Source organism: Astatotilapia calliptera, chromosome 19 (genome assembly GCF_900246225.1).
Source record: "Astatotilapia calliptera chromosome 19, fAstCal1.2, whole genome shotgun sequence".
Lineage (NCBI taxonomy): Eukaryota > Metazoa > Chordata > Actinopteri > Cichliformes > Cichlidae > Astatotilapia > Astatotilapia calliptera.
Genome location: NC_039320.1, coordinates 7,485,342 through 7,505,891, shown reverse-complemented (window position 1 = coordinate 7,505,891; position 20,550 = coordinate 7,485,342). Strand labels below are relative to the sequence as shown.

The following is a 20,550-nucleotide window of genomic DNA, read 5'->3' as shown; positions in this document are numbered from 1 at the left end:
TTCGTCTTCTTCTCCCCTGAGTGTGTGCTCGCTTCACGCTGTTGCTGTCATTTCCTCCCAAACGTCCAAACATGGCCTCACTCTGGCCTCTGGATGTCTTTCCCCGTCTCTGCCTCTTTATTCTGTTCGCTTCACGTGAGGACAAAGGTGGGAACATCTCTCTGGTTCCATCCCAGTCATCCGTGAACTTTTCAGCAACAGGAACCAATTACTGTAACAAGACTGGTTTGCAGAACGTCTTCATTTCACGCAGTTTGTCTGCTGGCTTTTCTCTTTAGTCAGCCAGGGCCTGCTTGTATAATCAAGAGCCTCGAGTGCAAAGAAATGAATCACTGCTCTCTGAAATGATGGCACCTTAGAGATGCTGGTGATTACTGCACACTGCAAACTCACCATATTTAAGGTCTGCATGGGTTTTTGATTGAAATCAAAGTTTATTGCCACACTTTTATTCATGAAGCCTCCACAGATGCACCGCTTGGCCAGCCAAGCGTCAGACAGGGCCAGAGATAGCGGATGATGCACTGGGCCGCTACTGAATCACAAGCACCCTGTTGCTATGTATAGGCTGCAAGTACTCTGAGGAAAGGATCGGGAGCGAAAGACTGATGGCTACTGTCAGCCAGCGGCACGGGTCAATCATGAGCGCGACTATTTTCACCCATCTGAGTTTCCACATAATGTTTCCCCTCTTGAACATTTCCTGCTTGAACAGTTGTCTCCTTTGTACCAATGTTTTATTTTGGTATAACGTTGCGGGATGAGGGTGAGTCACGTCTTTCCGTTTTAGCCCAAACCGACGTCGCTGACATTTGACATCGCGGTTGCGGAGCCGCAGACCCGACGCTCATCTGTTTATTGCTGCGCTGCATTGTTTACCACTTGATAAGCTCCAGCAGCTTAAGGTCAGAGAGAAGCGTGAATCCCTTACGTAACAGTGAGACTCAGCGCTCTGTGCCCTCTGACAGACGGTAAGCCTTTCACTGACACTGAATCACCGTGACGTGGGAGATAATGAATACAGCGCACATCCTACAGTAGAACATTTGGCCTATTTTTTCCCCCCATTGCCAAACTCCACCTCTCACTTTGTGTTGTTTCCCTCTATTTCCTGAGCCTGCACCAAAATCTCATTATCATGCTCTGCAGCCTCTTCATTTAGCCACATATCTGGCTCAGTAGCGCTGGGGGAAGACATTGGATTCTTGAAAGCATATCAGCAAGCAGGAAATAAGGCGTCTCTCTCTATCTGGCTTGTCTCGTCTCCCCTAATGACAGTGTTTTTTTAATAAGGACGTTTTCGACTCCGCGGGAGCTGGGGACGCAGTACTTCAGTGACCACTCGATGTGTAGCTCTATTAGCTGTTAACTTCAGTGCAGCTCAGGTGAACACCAAATGAGTTGAGCAAGTCGGACAGATTTCCCACTGGCCCAGAATTCATTGCAGGAGTTACGAGCGACATGACAAACACGGGCTCAGGGCTCAGGGGATGGAAAGTTTGGCTGGGAAAACTGAGCGATGCTGAGGAAACCACCTCACACAACAATTCAGGTCAATATGTGACCGCGGTCTCTAATTTGATGTTCTCTAGCACGTTGGTCCTCTTTTTGGATTTCGTCGTCCATTTAAACAGAAATCTTTAACTCCGGTCCATGACAGGCATGTCTCCGTGCCTCGGAGGTGCACTCCTGGAGCCAGAGACACACTTTTCATTTCTAAAAATAAACCTGTTCCCCCCTCATCCTAGTTTTCAAGCAGGGAGTATAAATAAGGGAGGAAGGAACAATGCTCACAGCTTGAACTGCTGGAAGGGACCGTCATTATTTTCAACAACAATTATGACAGAATTGCACTCCTGCGACTCCCCCCCCCCCCCGTTTGAATCATCCGTGAGCGAGGCTGATTCGCTCACAAACGTTTTCTCCTCCCACACGAGCTTTGGAGGAGTGTTATTTAGAAAACTGAATATAGAAATGATTTATTGATAACACAGTTTAGAAGTCCTTCTCGCAGCTGCCGGGGGATTGTTGCTTTGAAGACTGACTGTGAGCGATGTGAGTCACCGTAGCTGTGTGATAGCCTCAAATTTGCTTCCTTTTGTTCCTTTCTTTGTTCAGGAAATTCGTCCTGTGCTCCTGAACCGAAGTGAAAGCAGCACACCTGTTTGTTGGCTGTGTTTAATCACAGAGACTTTAATGGCAAGCTGACCTCGGGACGCAATAGCTGGCCTTTTTGGGCAGGCGCGCGTGATGACAGGCATCAGTCTGACATGGCAGTAATCCAAGAAAGGGCGGGAGTGTTAATAGTGTGTACCGTGTCCTCACCCCGATGGACCCCACTTCCCTGAAGGGTGTTTAAAACAACTCGGCGCCTGGGTCCAACGTGGAAACACAGGAAACATTCATCCCTCAGCCAGTACAGGCCACTGTGGGTTAACCTTCATGACAAGAAGGATCCACGGCTCGTGCCCATACTCTGTTTCTCTCTCACATCTGTTGTCACCATGTGATGAGGGAATTAAGCCTGTTTCTGTGAATTTAAAATGATCCAGTAACAACAACAGTGTTTTATTGCGCCCATTTTATCACAGCGGGGTCACTCCTTTGAGCTCGTGTTTTCAAAGACCACCAAGATCCTTAATTTAAGCTATTCTGAAAAATACCAAGCACTCTGACTCCCACTCCCACTTAATGCTCATTCTACAAATCAAACAATCCATCACTGTTCGCCCGCGCAGGTAATGCAACCTGTGGTGTTTCCTCTGACACCTGCAGCAGTACGCTTCCCCAAAAGTGTTAAAATCTCATCACAACCCACCAAGCGTGTGACGTGCAGCAGCTGAACGCGAGCCGACAGCTGAGCGCTTTTTAACGAGCGCGCCGATGGTTGAACGAGACTTGTCTCGGGTGTCTGTATCTGTCCGTCTCCCTCCATGAGGTCCACCATGTGATGACACAAGCCCGCAGTGACAGCAGCGTACCAATTTCCAAACAGTTGCAGCAATTTTAAATCACCCCGAGTTCAATGTTCCCCGCCACCTGATAAATCACCCCTATAGGTTTTTCTTCAAAATGTCACGATATGAGCTGCAGAGTCGAGAAAGCGGCACACGCTGATCTTCGCCATCAATCCAGTCCATGTAACTCCTCGGCCTTATGGGAAAACCCGTGAACACGTTCATTACTGCAGCATTGTGGAGCTCGCCGCATGTAAATGCAGCGAGGCCGCAGCAGTTTCATCTACCCGTCCCTCGTCATCTGTTGATAATCGTGTTTTGCGCAATAAGACTCGGGGAGTGATGCCCCGCACTCTCTGAAAGTACACAACATCAATAACACAAGGTAATGACTTATTATCTATCGCCTTTATCAGACTGACAAAACCCGTGGCATTAACGGGGCGCTGAATGAGGCTGCCCACATCAATTAAATCCGCACCTCTCATTGTTCACATTCAGGCGGCATTAAAGTATGACAAGTGAAACATAATTAGGTATTAAATTGTATTAAATTGACCATTGAGTGTAACAGATTCGCAGCATGTTTCGTACGTCCCTCATTAATTCGTGCAAAACAGCATTAATCCATCATAAGCATGCGTGCTGCATGCTTCACTTTTTCTCACCTTGTCTTGTGATAATTCCCCTAACCCCCCGTCTGCCCTTTCTGAACACTGAATGTGGAGAGACAGCAGAGCACTTGTTCTCATCTATAGTAGGCTCACATACTCCCGCGCAGACTTCACTGAGTGCAACAGTTTGTTGATTCTGAATCACTCCTGCAAATATTGAACACTTTGTAATTCATGTTGTCTCAGACTTGAGTAATCTCTCCGACAAAGAACAGGAGGCAAAAAAAGAGAAGGAAAGCTAACAAGGGTGAACCAGCCATGCTCCGGAAATGCTGTTGTTTGTCTTACGATGGTGGAGAGTAATTGTTGTGGGCTCATTCGTTTTCAGGGGGCCTACACGTAGCGTGTAGGAGTTGTTCAAAGCTCGAGCCTCAAGGACGAACGTAAGAGGCCAATCGGGAAGTGGCGCAATGATGCAGCGATGCAGTCGTTACCCTGTGAGGGTTTGCTTCCTGCGTTACTAACATGACAGCGGCAGACTGTGTCGTGCAACATCGATATCCATGCAAGTAAAGAAAACACCTCAAATTTTGTTCTTTTATTGTGAAATGTATTCACAGTGCAGGGCTGCTGTCTTTGCACACATGCAAAACATGTTTATGTGGAAATGTTACAGAGTGGAATTATAAACAAGTCATTGTGAGATATCGGGATTCATTCTTTACGTTTGAAGGCGCTCGTCATCAAAAATCCTTGTCAGTATTAATTCTTTGGATTCATGGTGACGGTCACCAAGTGTTTGAGGCAGTAACTGTGTCTCAATCCAGATCTTCAGGTCTTACATGTGAAAGCTACGTTTTCCTGAATTAACTGACACAAAACAACAAAATATATTTTCATAAAGCATGCAGAGGATTGTTCCGTTTCCACTATCCAGCATGCGAGAAAGAAGAAAGATGCTGCTGGGACTTTTTAAATTGCCGTGGTTTATTTTCTCGCGACAGAACACCACTAAACCTCGTATTGTGTGGTATTTTCCAGAACTGCAGACTACTGAGCTTCAGACTCCTGAATTAGGACACAGCTATGGTGGCAGATGTGACTGTCACATCTCCCATCCACGGCCCCGGGCTAAGGCTAACACTCTGGTCCTGGCTGTGATGTGCATGAGCTTTGTTTCTAAGCAACCCCAGCTCAAAGCTTGGAGAGTCTAGATGGGGTGGGTGGATGGAGGTCTGTTGTGTTAGTGGTTCCACTTAAAGGGTTTGCTTTTGAAGCAGTTATGTCAGCTTTGTTGAACTTGAGCAGAACCTTGAGTTGCCTAGCTTCCCAGCTGTGATGTAAGTGCTGGCAAACATCTTTATCAGCAGCTCATACATGTGAATATTTAGCAAGCAGTCGAAATTTAGGGGTTTATTTTTACCAGAAAGCTGCAAACGTGCTCCCACTGAACGAGTATTTGCATTGCCTGTGTATCCTGAACCTAGAGTGATACTGTACCTGTGAGTCACCTTTTATTCTACAGCGTGAGCGCTCATGACAAAAGTTTAGGTTGCTGTAACTGCACGCTCACCTGTCTTTCACTTTCTTTCCTTCCTCACATGCCTGCCGCTCTGACAGCGCACAGATTCCCACACACACTTGCGTGCTAACCAGTCTGACATGATGAATTATCTCTACTCACCTCACAGAGTTTCAAAAATGGCTTGTTGATGAGACTCGGTGGAAGAGGCTACAGAGAGACCCCTTAGGGATGAAAATAAAAATAGAGTAAAGAAGGGAGATCCAGTGAAAATGGGCTCCATGGTTGACCTGTCACCAGTCAGCGAACCCTGCTGTCTGTGTGTTTTTAAATCTTTACATTCAAAACAACGTGTGACACTATCACTCTTCTTCTTGTTGTTGCTGAATTTCATCCTTTGTGACTGTTTCTGGGTTTCTGTCAGTCTTCTAGATGTGAAACATCAGGTGACACCCCCCTTCCTTAAATCCAATCCAGCCTGGCTGTTGTCAGGCATTGCACCCGTGTTTTCCATGTCTCCTTCCACCATTGCATCAACTCAATCAGCCCACTCACTCCACTGAATTATTACTAGAATCATGTGGTTTTAGTGACTGCCTGGGGAAGCAAATGAAAACCAGCCAGGCCCCGTAAGAGTGACTTTGCACAGATGTTGACTATCAGGGCGGCGGGAGTTTACATATCTGATCTACGCTGCTTATTTAAATCAGATGGGTATTACAGCTTTATGAGATGTGCACAGTAAAAGCGGATAACATCAGCTCACAAGCTTATTTGTCTATTAACCCTATGTAAAGGGCAATAAAAAGCATCGTCTGCCTTTAAAATTAGGCACACTTCAGCACTGTTTGCAAACAGCAGGTTGGCCGTTTCAAGCATCTTAAAAGCTGTGCTGTAGATTCAGGCACTCTTAATATCTTCTGTTACTGCATGTAATCCCAGAAAGCCTGGCTCCATGCTTTCGAGTTCAGGGCTATCTGGGAGCCTCCATCTGTCCTGTTCTTGTTGATGAAGTCAGTTCTTTATGACTTTGGCTTTGTGTTTGGGCTCGTTAACGTGCTGCAGAATGAATCAGATGCCTCCCCGATGGCTCTACGTGACTAATAAAAACCGAAAGTTCTCAGAACTTCTGCACAGCGTATAAAATGTTTTATGAAGCAAAATGGAAAGTCCAGGTTATCAAAATGCAAAATCTGAGTGTGGTCTGACCTTTTGTAGTGTAATCATTTTCATCCCTCAAAGGTCATTTTTGGACCAAGCTTGCTCTGTTATTGACCGGCCTTCTCATTACTGTCGATTGTTGGGGCTTTAGTTTGTACTGTAGGAGGCATTCATGAAACCTGCCAGCCAAGATCAGTCAAGGCCAGCACAAAGAAATAGTTCAAAATCAACTGTGTCCTTCCCACAGGTTATTTCACATTATTTATCCTTTCATTGAGTTTGGTTGAGGTAAAGGTCATCTCTCAATCCTGGCAAATCAGCTGATAATTAGTTTAGGTCTACCTGCAGCTAGTGCTGCCTCTGCAAGCCTCTTTGCAGCCCACCAAAGACGGCTGCAAAGAGTCTGCTGTCCCTGATGCCTGCTCTGTACGGTGTCGGGGTTTTGGCTCGTGCTCATCACCTCTGTGCTCAGAAGGTCACAGAACAGTTATTCTGCCAAAAATAAATTACTGCCGATTGAAAAACAATCCTCGTTTGGCTTATTTGGCTTTGACTGAAATGTGTTTGAGATTAAATAGCTGTTGGATTCAGAAACAGAAATTTGATTTGTTTTAATGATTAATTGCTTTCAAACTTGAGGCACTGTTCAGCAAACATGTCTAAAACCTAAAGAGACTCATGCAGACTAAATAGACAAATAACTGCACAGCATCTTCTGAGTATTTATTTTTTCTGCGGGACTGTGTCATGCAAAGAAAGGTTTCACAGGAATCCCAGAGCCCTGTGAAAAACACAATGACTGAATAGCTTCAGTGGCGGTAACCTGAAGTAATCGTTTTCTATACGATTTTCTCAGTCTGTCACATTATTGTGGAAAAACTGTGACATGCACAGCTTTCTAAAGGTCCCACATCAGCATCAGGTTAAAGTCTGGACTCTGGTCATTGCAGCACCTTGACTCTTTTCTTTTTCAGCCTTTTCCTCAGAATGTGCTGCTCTGTGGACAAACGTCACCACTTTGATCTCAGGTTGTTCCAGAAGTCTTGTGGCTTGTTCAGATGCAGCTAAGTCGTTCTGCCTCGTTCTCTTAAGGTGGAAGATGTTTTCTCCTGCAATCCTTCCAATCTATCCATGCTTGTTCAGTTTCTTTTTCCAGTCGTACCGGCATGAACTTTAACATTTACCATGCTAACTGCCGCCTGTAAAGTCTGAGATGGAGCTGTTGGGTCTGACGTTGTGCTGAGATGCTGGGGACGTCCACTCCTGGCTAGATCCTGGCTTGTAACAACACAAGCTGTATAGTAACATCAGTGATAACAGAGCGAGCTGTTTGAAGCACTGCTGTGAATCAGGCTCTCACACTAATTACGTTTGACTGTCAGATGTGTCCGGTTTCACCTCTGAGCGACATTCAACCTTCCTCCATCCAAATCCACCCACAGGTGTTTGTAGCCGATCTGAACTTTTCCTCCGACATACAGTTGATCCAAAGGGTAATTAATTTAATAGTCTATCAGTAGCAGCCCGTAAACGTTGCTCCTATCGCCTAATTTTTCTGATTTGATTTTGTCCAGATTAACATCACAGCTAATCATTCAGCACTCTGACTGACTTTGTGCTTCTGATGTTCCAGCTGACTTTGGAGAATAAAAGGCGAGCGAGAGACAAAGATCTGAAGTGGACTGCTGGTATCTCTTCCATCTCCAAAAAAATCATTATGTTAGGCTCCCACCCTTCACACTCCCGGGCTGCTGTGGTCTGCAGCGAGGAAAATTACATTAGAGGGGAAAGGATTTCAATTGTCTTCTTCAGACTCAGGAGCGCGGTTGCCTGCCGGGCTTTGCAGACCTGTAGCGTTTTAAAAATCGCTTCCGAGATGGGATTGACTCGGAGGCTAGTCCGGACCTTCCCATCAGTCAGCGATCTGGAGCTGGGAAGTTGATACAGCGATAAACTGCTGCTGACTCGAGCAATAAAAACATTTGATACACTTGCTGATTTTTAATAGGCTGCCTTTGACGTGTTTGTTTGTTTATTCTGTGTCGTCGCGGCAAATAAACAGTGCGACGATATCAAATTATCTCTGTTTTCCCCTAAACTCCTCAGTGGCTGCAAAGACAGCAAAGGATGGGAACTTCAGAGCGCGTTGCTACAGCAACAGCAGTTCTGAGGCCTCGTCTAACAAGTTGCCTGGGAATGGAGTACCGGCTGTTACATAAGATGCGGCTTACTCTGCCTCTGGTTCTCTCTCACACGCAGGGCTTTTCCTGTGGCAGAAATTCACATTCAGCATGATTTATTCATAGCTGGATTGCTGCGCTGGATTTATGATTCCACCATGTAAATGCAAACACATGCAATCAACCACACTTGGCAGGAATTTGTGTGGGGACATTGTTGCACTCCAAGTCCATTTCTGTAGCTGCTGTAAATGAAAAGATTTAGATTGAGGAGATTGTTGTTTGAATAAGAAATGATGCAAAGACAGCAAGACGATTTGGCCTGTGATGTTGTGCGGGATGAAATTAGCAGAGAACAAAGCGAAGTGCGCTTCACTTTCCCGGCAAAAGTATTAATTGCGTTAAAATCCAAATAGCAAAGAGGAAGCAGGAACCTGGTGAAGCACAAAAGCCTCGAGGATTGTCGTTCTCGGAGGAATAAAGAATGCTGATCCTGACACTTTGTTAAATTTCTTTCTGTCACCTCTCGCTCCCTCCCCACTTTGACTGTCGGAGAGAAAGGGAGCCGCGAAGGAGCGCTGAGCACAGCACAGATAACACTCTTCATCATTAACGGGCTCACGATAAGTATTCAGACATTCAGCGGCTTCTCCTTATCTGGCCTCCATAATCTCTCAGCGGCTAAATACTAAGGCTGCGTTTAGCTCGCCACACCGTAGGTGCAAATCGCCGCCGCAGAAGAGAAATAGTCCTTTTACGTCTGTTGGTACAGCCTGCCAATAACCTAATAATTTTTCAAGAGATTAGTGCCTCAGACTTGTGTGCAGAGCCCTCCTGGGGTTTACGGGAATATGCATAGCTGCCGGTATACTTCCTGTTCACTCTCTGACGGTATCATTTTACAGTCTCTGCACCCGTTATCTCCCCAGACTCTCCCGAAACATATAGCCAAACACAAACTGTCTTTCCTTAATCCTTAATGTTGTTTACAGAAGCTCAGAAGACAATACCTTCTAACCTCCGCTAGCTTCTGCTCACTATAATCTGTTCCTTCATCCTCTCAGGAAAACCTCCACCCTGCTGGGAGAAAGATAGTAGGCTGTAGGCTTTGATTGCTGTTGAGGGATGCAGGTAGGGGGCTCTATCTCACCGCCGTTTCTCACATCCAGGCAGCACATCTAGGTGTGTAAGCACAACCACATGCAACTCGGTGCAACACAATCCACTGGAGGCTACAGTGTGACAGTCCAAACACACACACCTACTGTTACATCTGCTGTGAGCATGTTGCATGCTGCTTCCCAGCACTTTGTTGCTAATATCCTGGGAAAACTAAACTTGTGAATTACGAGTTTTGGGGAGGTTTTTTTTAACCTCTGACATTTTTAAAAATTGTATTTTCATGTTTGCTAATCTTTCATAAGCTGTTCTGTAGCTGTAATAACATATTTTCAGGTTTTGAGCTTGGCTATCACTCATTTAGTTCACATTATAAGTCAATAACTGAAAAATGATTCTGTTAGAGTCACTGACCTATGAAACTTTTATATTATTTTGATATTTCAGTACATACTATTATTTTTATTGTAGAACTGCATCATTGTTAATCACACAGGTGTAGGCAAGCTAAAAATCCATGTACCCTGCAGGTATTTTTATGATTGAGGAATTTAGCCAGATTCTCTCTACATCAGGGGTGTCAAACATAAGGCCTGGGGCCAGAATTGGCCCAGCAAACACTTCAATCCTGCCCACTGGACAGTTTGGAAAATGTGTGTAAGCACATAAATTGTGTATTTTTTTACTTTTAATGTGTGATTGTGGCCTGAGGTGACTGTTTTTGTAATTTGGCGCTATTTAAATGAGACTGAACTGAATCCTACATAACGATCTTCCCTACAGCTGTTCATACTACACCAATAAAATTAAGTAATAGTTAAAAATTAAATGACAGAAAAGTTCCTGTTTTTTACAACATTTTCTGTGAATTAACAAAAATGTTCAGCCTGAAACTTTTTCTGTAATTTTACGTATTTATTTCTTACAATTTAGGCTCAAAGAGGTGAACTGACAGATTTCTTTATTGTGTACAGAAAACAAGACACACTCTTCAAGGCTGTCTGTGTGGCAGAAAGAGTAGGGCTCAAAGGACTCGGAAACAAAGTGGGTAAACTAAAAAGCAGCTGTATTTCTAAACTTAAATAAACTACAAAGTAATGCAGGTCACAAACGAGGAAACCAAAATGCCAAATCGTTAAGGAGGAAAACTATATCCTATGTCCTATGAGGGACATCACAACAAAGAGCACAGGGAAACTGAGGACTTAAATACACACGAGGGGCCTTTCTCAATATGCGTACTTGTGTGTACTTGCGTTCTCGTGTACTCGTGATACGTCATCAGTCGGAGACCAAGTACTGTTCCAATTCGAAGTACGCATCAAGCCGAGAACGCGGAAAAGTCCCGGATGTGTTCTCGCTCCGCCCGTTTTATCGAACATGCATCGGTGGTGACTTGTGTGGACTTGGTACAGCTAAATATCCCAGAATCCATTTCCTCCAAAACTCAAACGCGGCAATGGCGGACGAGCGGGGCTAAAAACTTTTTAATATTACTCAAAATAAACTTTTAAGTTATTTTCAAGCGAGAATGTAGCTGTGTAAACTTCAAATATCTGCTTGATTTATCAAGATATCACATATTTCCAAACGTGCTCCGACGTTTTCAGAGACGTCTGTGACCCACCAGCTCCATAGCAGACAGCGAGGTCGAGGGTTATTAGAGCCGATGAGAACAGCGGACTCCCGGCACATCATTTCAACCCCTCCACGGTCTTTTCGCTACTCAGGTTAAACAAACCCCAAACCCCAGCAGCTGTCTATTGTATTGAGTGTCCACTACAATAAAAATAAAAGCGTTCTAACATCTCACCTGCTTGTTTTTATTAAGGTATGTACACGTATGTACATGTACACTATTTTTATTTTATAGAGATTTCACTACTGAGGTTAAACATGATGTATAAGTCACTTAGATCACTTCTAAATGTTAATGTTTGGTTTATTTCAGTGTTTTATTTGTTCCTGAGTAAATTGGTTTGGCTGTGATTAAAGTTCAGCTTCATAACATATTACTCACAGTTAAATTAAGAGGGGACGGCAGTTAAAACTCCGGACCTGTGTGTGACATCATCAAGTATGCTGGTGTTCCAATTGTACAAATCACGAGTCCGTACTCGCGTTCTCGGCGAGTACGTACTTGCCGAGAATGCGAGTACGGACTCGCGTACTTGAGAATTGAGAAAGAGCCGAGGTAATTAGGAGGCGAGAATACAGAAAACAAGACACAGGTGAACAGAATCTAACTAACAAGACAAGGGGAGCGAAACTAAATGCAGCACACACAAGACAAGGAACTATCAAATTAAAACAGGAAGTAGACCAAGACTAAGACAAATGAACTTGACCACAACTAACCAGGGACACGACCAGGGAGACAGAAAGGTCACCAAACATGGAGACAAGGCTGATTTCCACAGGAGACGCTGAGTAAAAGACACAGAGACTAGGACACAAAAGGGACTGAACTAACCAAACAAGAAACCATGAACTGGAAATACAGATAAACATTCAGAGGGACTAGGAAAGTAGGACATAAACAGAAAGAGGCCAAACACAAAACTCAATGAACTTAAAGACACAAAGAAAATCAAAACTGTAGCTCACCAACACAGAAGATCCAGCAGATATCTCATGATCGAATGTGGAGTTAAACTTATTTTCCCTGACAGAGTTTCACTGGTCTGACACACTAACGTCAAAGTGGGCTGTTTGTGGCCCCCGATGTGAAAGAAGTTTGGTGCCAGAGCTTTAGTTTTTCATGCACACATATCAGGAAGTGATCATATATGTCTGTCTTTATGCAATGGAGTGTTTAGTCAGCGGTGATAATAAAAGCAGCATGAATGTAGCTCTTTTTTCTCTGAACTGAGATCAACAGACGATCAGTGATGAAGTCACGTGACGATTTTACTTCATTTCGTTCTCACGCCAATTTAAGAGCCAATGCATCTCCTATCTGAGCAGCCGTGCAAACATAATGTCCGCATGTGACCCACGCGGCGCTGTGATTGCGACGCTCTGTTTTTATCTCGTGTCTCAGCGTTAGGTGTCAGTCACAGCGGCGATCATGAAAGAAACAGTTTGTTTCGAGTGTCACGGCCGGAGAAAGACAGATGGTCAGTGAGAAAAGATACGAGTGACAAATGATTGGTCCCCAATTGCTGTGTCAGATGGAAAAAGCTCACTTAGCTGAGTATTACATTAGCAGCTACAATGCTGCTGGTACAGATTTAGCTCACATGCTACACTCGAGACCTACGCATGAATTGTCCAGTGCTGTCGCTTTGATGGACAAGTGAGCAGGATGTCTGCCAAAGATGTAAGTCGCAGCCTTATTTTGATCTGAGCTGCTGTGGCAGATATAACGAGGCTGACAGAGCTGACAGACTTACTACTTTGTCTCCTTGTCCATTAGCTCCTTCTCAAATCGAATAGCTCAGGTCATTGCTGATTTGCCCTGAGGGTTGAGGACGCAATTCCCTTTCCTTTGATTTTCGAAGAAAAGGCCAGAATTCTACGGAGACTGCATTTAACCTTTGGGAGATGGATAAGGAAGCTGCTCTATTGATTAGTTTTGCTCAGAAAATGAGGGGTGTGACTTTACTTTGGCCAGCTGGATTGGATACTGCTGGATAAGGCCATTTCAAACAATACTATGTATACTCACCTCATGAGCCTATCTTTGTGTGTGCGTGTCATAAGGAAGGAATCACCTACTGTAGCAGGATTTTTCAGAGTACTCACAACTCGCAGGGTGGAAACCATCCGGGCTGCTGCAGCTGGTAATCATTTAGTAATTACTGAATCATTAAATGTGTGCCGAGTACTGATGGGTCAACATGACGATGGGTGTCACAGCTGGTGTGAGCCCATCGTAAAATAAAAAAATAATGTAGGTTTAAAATGAACTTAGCAGTTGTTTTGAAGTTATTCTACAAATTGTTTCTTTTTTTGTATGCGATTTAAAAGTTAAAGTTGAACTTGTTTTCTACATCATTTAAAACTCTATCTCTCAGGGAAAACGATCCATCTTTAAGGAAATCGTCTTCATTGCTCTTGCAGCGGTAAACCAGTAAACAACCAAATTAACCACATTAAAAGAACTAAAGTAGTTCAGGCTTTTTGACATCTCAGAAAGGACGGATTCTTCCACTGATGCAAAATGCTGCAACTATTCCTCGCACGTTGCTTCACGAGCAGGACTCTTCTTCACAGTCGCCCGTAACCAAATCCCGTCCCGCTTAGCGCTGCGGTTAGCCACGACGCTAACCACTTCCAAGTCTGAAGGTCGCATGCCTTTGATCTCTCAGTCTAGTGCAGCGCTTTATTAACTTTTAACTTTGTTTTCAACTCCAGTTAGGGCCTGAGCCAGTGGAAGAGTGGAAGCTGTCACTGATACTGAGGGCAGATATAATGCTATTTAAATGCTAATGTGTTAAGAGGAGCAAAACGACCTTTACTCACACTGTGCGCGCGGGCGGGGTGGCAGCACAGAACAGAAGGCCTTAATAAATGAGCGTCTTCCTCTGAATCTGTTTCCTGTCTGTGTACACCTAATGTCAGGTAGAAGGTGTGTTTATCACAGCTGAGCCCTGGAGCCTGTGACAGCATTATAGACATGTGTATTATGTCAAGGGGTGAAACAGATATTGGATGATTGTGGAGGGTGTGTGCGTTAAGTTGAACGATCATTTCCTTTTTCTGAGTTGATCTCTAATAAGTTAGCATGTCTGGAGTAACAGCAAAGGTCTCTGTTTTCTCAAATATCAGCTTTTCTTAATTTTTCTCATGTGCACAGTCAGTGTCGTTATTATCATCACATCAACACTAAAAGCCCAGTAGCTTGATGGTTGTACCCCAAACACTATTTCCACTGCACTTCTGGATTCAGCTTCCATCCTAGCAGTGCTTCTAAGCAGTTGGCACCCTTGCCAGGAAGCCAATAATGTGATGGCAGGTGCTGGTATCAGTGTATAAACAACAAGCCCTCTCCCTGTCCACAGATGTCACAGATACTTGTCTCCCTGTTTGCAAAGTACTTGCCAGAAGGATGTGCACTCACTGAGAGAGCTGTCTGCCTCGCTCAGGGTGCTTTGGCTAAAAATTAAGTCAACTTTCAAATGTTTCTGATCACAAATCTATTTTTTTTCTGTCTTTTTTTGTAGCGGATGATAAATTTGGTATCAGCACTGGTAGAAGGTGAAAAAGAAGAAAGAGAAACTGAGGGCAGATGAGTCTGTCATCTGTCGTATAATCCCAGGAAGTACCATAACTCTGCGGTTAGGTAATTTATTCAGTGCAGCTCCCTGAGATACCTCAAGGAATAGTGAGCTGTCAAAGAAAAGCCTTGGAGTAAGACAGTGACATAACTTCAGATAGAAACGTAGCATCGCATCAATCAATAATGCAGCGTCATCCTCCTGTTTCACATGCTAGCAGGGAATGATCTGGACTCAAGCTAAGCAAGTCCACCTGAATTATCCCATTCAAATGCATTCAGCAGTAATGCGTCTGATGAGCTTTTTCAGCGTAGTTCTGTGCAGCCGTACAAAAGCAACCTCTTCCCTCGGGCGTGCTTAGAGTAGCCTGGATTAATTTTACATCAGGCTGCCAAGAAGACATCCTCACGTAAGACTGGTAAACAACGAGAATTTGTTTTCATCTCGACAGATGGAGGACGGCAGCAACAGAAGAGCACGGCTGCACCTCAGGGGTTGAGATCTTAGACCTCATTAAAAATTATTTTGAACGGAATAAATTTGATCCAATTTGAAAGATGAAAGGGAACATCCACCCTTAGTTACGAGCCACTACCAGCAGAGTAAGTCGTTCTCGTGATCTTGCTCAGGTTTTTGATCTACGAGTACGAGACTCAATCAAACTATTGACAAAATAATCTAAATCCTCAATATTCCCAGGGAAAGTCCCTTAACCGGGAGAAAAGACCTGAAAAGGAATTTCACAGATAAAACTGATGCAGGTAAAGTTTATATGATTGTGAAGCTTTTGCAGGGATATTCAAATGTTTCACTGTCAGCACATGAAAATCCACTAACGTGGTGCCTTCACTGACCTCAGTGTGCATCAGTCATATAAACGCTCCTCGGCTGATTTTGGCAGATGTTGGAGTTCAAAACTCTCATAATTTTATTGTAAGTGCAGCACATCTGGGCTTCTGATCTATGTGCTCACAAAATACATTACAAGGAACATGTAGATAAGATGAATCTGAGTCAGTTTTATACAGAGGCAGGTTATAAAACGGAAACGCAGAAGTCATTGAACCCTGTTAAAGGACCCTGTCTCTATGAGAGGAGACATTTCACAAGAGCAATGCATTATAAAAGTCATAGTTTAATGTTGCAGTCAGTTACACATTATGAAGTTATGTTGGTTAAAAGTTGCTGTTTCTGCCTGACCTTGCTGTTAGAGATTTCACGTGTTCTGACAAATCTGTTCTTCACGTTCTCTTTTCTGAAAGGCACGAGGCCCGAGTTTAAATGCTTCTTTTAAGGATGGATGAAAATGTGACAGTAATGCAGAGTCCTTGGTGTTTGTAGGATAATGAACAAATACAACATACCGGTAATAAGATGTGCCTTTAGAAATGCGGTGATCTTGGACATGCAAAATGGCCTTTTCATTCTTTCAATCAAAATGTGACAAATCCGTTCCCAGCACTATATGTTCATGTGAAAAAGAGAGGAATCTACTGTAAAAATCTAATTACAGGACAGGAATTAAAGAGTAAGGAGCGCCCAGACATTGCAAATCAAACGCACTCGATTAATGGATCATCATCCGTCTGAGCACCTCTATAAAAGGTTTTTGCAGTTTGCAGGATTGTTGTGTGTTAATGCAATGTCACAATCTTCCCAGAAGTGGAAATCCCAGTAAATTCACCCCAAGGTCAGACCACGGAAAACCCAAGAGCTCCATCTCAGACTCTGCAGGCCTCAGTTTGCAGGTTAAATGTTAAAATTCACGACAGCACAATTAGAAAACGACTAAACAAGTATGGAAGGACTGCCAAAGTGCAGAAACCAAACACCTCATACCAACCGTGGAGCCATGATCGTTTGGGCAGTCACTGAGTGGACATAAGCTGCTGTCACAGGTGAGGCCATCTGTCCCACAGCTCAAGCTTGGACCAAACTGGGTCATCAACAGGACAATGATCCCAAGCACAGCAGCAAATCTCAAACAGGGCGAATAAGAAAGAACCAAGTTGCTGCAATGGTCCAGTCAAGGTCTAGCCCTCAACCTGACTAAAACACCAGGGTGGGACCTTTAGAGCGCTGTGCATAAATGAATCCTCAGCGAACTGAGCCAACGTTGTAAAGAGAAGTGGGCCAACATTAACACACAACAGCATTAGAGACTGATAAAGTCATACAAGGACTCATTCCTTCAAGTTATCGCAGGTTGTTCTACAAGCTATTCAATCAGAGTGTGTACTTAGTACTTCACTGTATTGCATAGAGTCCTGTGAAACGGTCTTTTTCCCATAACAATACCTCCAAAAAACCATCAAACAAACTAATATTACACAAGGGAAGTCTGTGCTTCAGCACTCCTTCAGTCTTCAAGTCAGGTGTCCTTGGGCAAGATACTGAATGCCAAAATTTCCCCTGATGCATCATTTGGTGTGTGAATGTGATGCAGAGAGGTCTGAGTGGGCAGCAAGGTAAAAATGTCTGGATTATTTCTACCTCGTGTAGACAGCAGCTTCTGTATAGTGCCAGGAAGTACCACACAGAGATCATTTGTACGGTGCAGCTTATACAACTATTGAATTGCTCTGCAGGTTATTAGTCTTAATTTCAAGGTGCAATGTTTTGAGAGGCCAGTAACACTAAGTACAGTCTGCTTACCATTTTCCAAACGTTCAGTCAGTGCAACAGGCAGCTATCAGCTTCCAACATCTGCTGGTGCTCTGCTCACTCACACTGAAGATTTAGTCCTGTGGACTGAGGCATTAATGACGGTTAAGGGTCCAGCTGTCCTTTATTCATATCAAGGTATCAGAATTAAGTTTATGGAAATGTTTTGGGAATTTATAGAGTTGTTAATACGCTGATATGAGACTGTCCCATTCCCTCACTCTCTCCCGTTCCACAGTAGCTCATAAAAACTCTCCTTCATTTTATGGGGTTACAGCGGGAGTGAAAGTGCATGGGCTTTATGAGGCGTAGCAATGGCTGGCAAGAGGACTGAGATATGCTTATTTGTTTGTTTCCTATTTCACAAGACAGGCTGCAGATAAGTTTGAAATATGACATCACACTGCACTGTTCAGCTGCTCGTTGAAAACCAGGAGGTTTGGAGGACAGTCGCAATTATCAATATATTATGAAAAAGAGCAAACTCATAATTCACAGGCTCAAAAATATATTTTTACCTGTATAACTTGATAAGCATTCATTTTTTGGCACACGTGGAAATGAGGACCAGGCCAAAAAATGTTATTTGTAAAAAAGCGTTCCACTAAAGTTGAGTTTTAACCGACATTGTCCCGACATGTTTAAAGGAAGGAGCCTGTAATTAGAACATGCAGTGCTGAGGCATAAAAGCAAACCTTTCCTCTGATTAAGTTAAACACATTGGAATAGAGCGCGGAGACGTTTGACCTCGGTGACCGATTGCACAGAATTGGTTTTTAATCTTTGGCTACAATGCCCAACAGAAGCAGAGAGGGAGGGTGCATCTGGAGATCACCTTCCAAGGTCTCCTTCCCGGCCTTACGCCTCACGGCACACTCCTCGGGGCTTTGACGGATGACACCAGCGCCGGCGAGTGATAGGCTATTATTTCACTTTGCTTTGGATAAATGGCAATGCGGGATCCTACCTGTCGCCTGCCCTTCTCTTTCTTTTGTCTTGTTCTCTTGTCCCATCTTTACAGCGGTATGCCACCGCAGACGGGAATAGAAGGTGAAAACTAAGAGTGCTGAGATTTTATCAGAGCAATTTGTGGATTTCTCCTCCACATTTCAGCTCTGCTGCTTTTTGACTTTTTGTTTTTTTCCTCCCTGCAGCCAAAGTGGGTTTGGAGAGTGAGAATAAGCTGGATAACGACCAACTTGTGTGTTATTTGGCTTTTTTCTCCCCCATCATTAAGTGTGAAATGCGTTTCTTTTTTGGGAAGCTGCTTTTTTTACCCTTATTCTGATGAAATTGTCTCTGCTTATTGCTTTCAGACCAACAGTATTCATGGTCCCCCTCGCAGTACTTCGATGAGGACAGCTACTCCCCTCCACCCAGGAACATGAAGGGTCTCTCCGGCGGCCGCCCTGCCCACCTCCAGCTCACCTCCCCCACCTCTGCCCACACCTGCGGCCTGGCTGATTGTGACCATTCCCTGGACCACCTGCACCACCATGTTGACTCACGGCCTCCTTCCTATCTCCTCAGCCCCACTGAGAGCTGCCCCCTTGACGGTCATCACCGCTGCTCCCCACGGAGCTCCATCCACTCTGAGTGCATGGTGATGCCGATGTCCATGTCGGCCACTGACCACTCTATCTCCAGTAGCACTTTCCCCCGCATGCACTACGGCAGCGCTTCGCGGGACAGTGGCGGGAACGCCTCGGGTGGCAGGGAATCTCGAGACAACGGCGGCTCATCCTCGCACGGCGGCAGTGGCAAAATGAACCGAATCCCAGCAAACCTCCTGGACCAATTTGAAAAACAGATGCCACTGCACCGGGACGGCTTCCACACGCTGCAGTACCAGCGCACCTCCACCACGACCACGACTACAGAGCAGCGCAACGAAAGCCCCGGGCGAATACGCCACTTAGTCCACTCAGTACAGAAGCTTTTCACAAAGTCACACTCCCTGGAGGGCTCCTCCAAGATGAACGGCACCAAAGGTGACTCACACAGGGAAAGCTCGCACCACCACCATCACCACCACCAAGGCCACCACAAACACAGCAAACGCAGCAAGAGCAAAGAGCGCAAGTCCGACAGCAGCAAGCAGCGCTCGGGAGGTTGGTGGAGTTCGGATGACAACCTTGACAGCGACAGCACATACAGAACGCCGAGCGTCATGTCACGGCATCCAGTCGACCACATCAGCCACTGTTACCCCGAGTCTGTGCACGGCCACATGGTGGGAGATCTGTCGCTAAAGACCTCCAAAAGCAACAACGACGTGAAGTGCTCAGCCTGCGAAAGCATAGCCATGGCGCCAGAGGGCAAGTTCATGAAGAGAAGCTCCTGGTCAACACTGACAGTTAGCCAGGCCAAGGAGGCCTACAGGAAGTCCTCACTCAACTTGGAAAAGCCAATGATGCCCACGGATCTCAAGCCCAACCTCAGGCCCTGCCACTATCTACAGGTGAGTTTGGCTTTGGTCAGGTTTAAGAACAGGGACTAGTCAGCAGACGCAAAAACGAGTAATTTTTCAGAACTCCTGACATCATCGCATTATTCTGCATCTTCAGTGAGCGCAGTAGTATAGTTGTAGTTACACTGCTGCACTGAGCTGCACTGCACCATTATGACTCCCCAACATCCCGGCTGGGATACAAGCGGGGCCATCAGATTTCGACCAAACAAAATCAAACCTGCATGCCGCCAAACAGAGTTTATTTTTAAATGAAATGCTCTGATTTGTATGTTGATGCAACAGAAGGAGCGATGATAGCGTTCGTTTTCTGTCACTGCAGTGCTTTGAGTGTCGTTTTATAGAGTTTTCAAGAACTTTAGGCTTTGTAGAAAAGACGAGCAAGCCTGCGCTCACAGGAGAAGAAAAGCTGCTCGTCTCAGTTGGCTTTAAAAGCTGATCTGAAAGACAGTGTTTTGTTTGTCACTGCCCTGGATATTACAATGTGAACCTGTCCTATGGCTCAGCATGTGGCTGGCAATAGAAAGGACTAGCACAGCAGGACAAATCAATTAACTCTGTAAATGATCTGTGCTGGAGGGGAAGAGCTGGCAGTATGAGAATAAAAGGCCAGAAATCAATCTGGATTTTTTTTACTGTGT

The 20,550-nt window shown here is 44.7% G+C and overlaps 1 protein-coding gene across 3 annotated transcripts in view; it reads left to right on the top strand.

Moving 5' to 3' along the window:
• dlgap2a (discs, large (Drosophila) homolog-associated protein 2a) overlaps positions 1-20,550 on the top strand; it is a 211,601-nt gene that overhangs the window by 136,957 nt on the left and 54,094 nt on the right. For all 3 annotated transcript variants that reach the window (XM_026152471.1, XM_026152470.1, XM_026152469.1), the window contains one exon: positions 18,756-19,900. In XM_026152471.1, the coding sequence (XP_026008256.1) occupies positions 18,756-19,900 (1,145 nt within the window). The remainder of the gene's footprint in view (positions 1-18,755; positions 19,901-20,550) is intronic.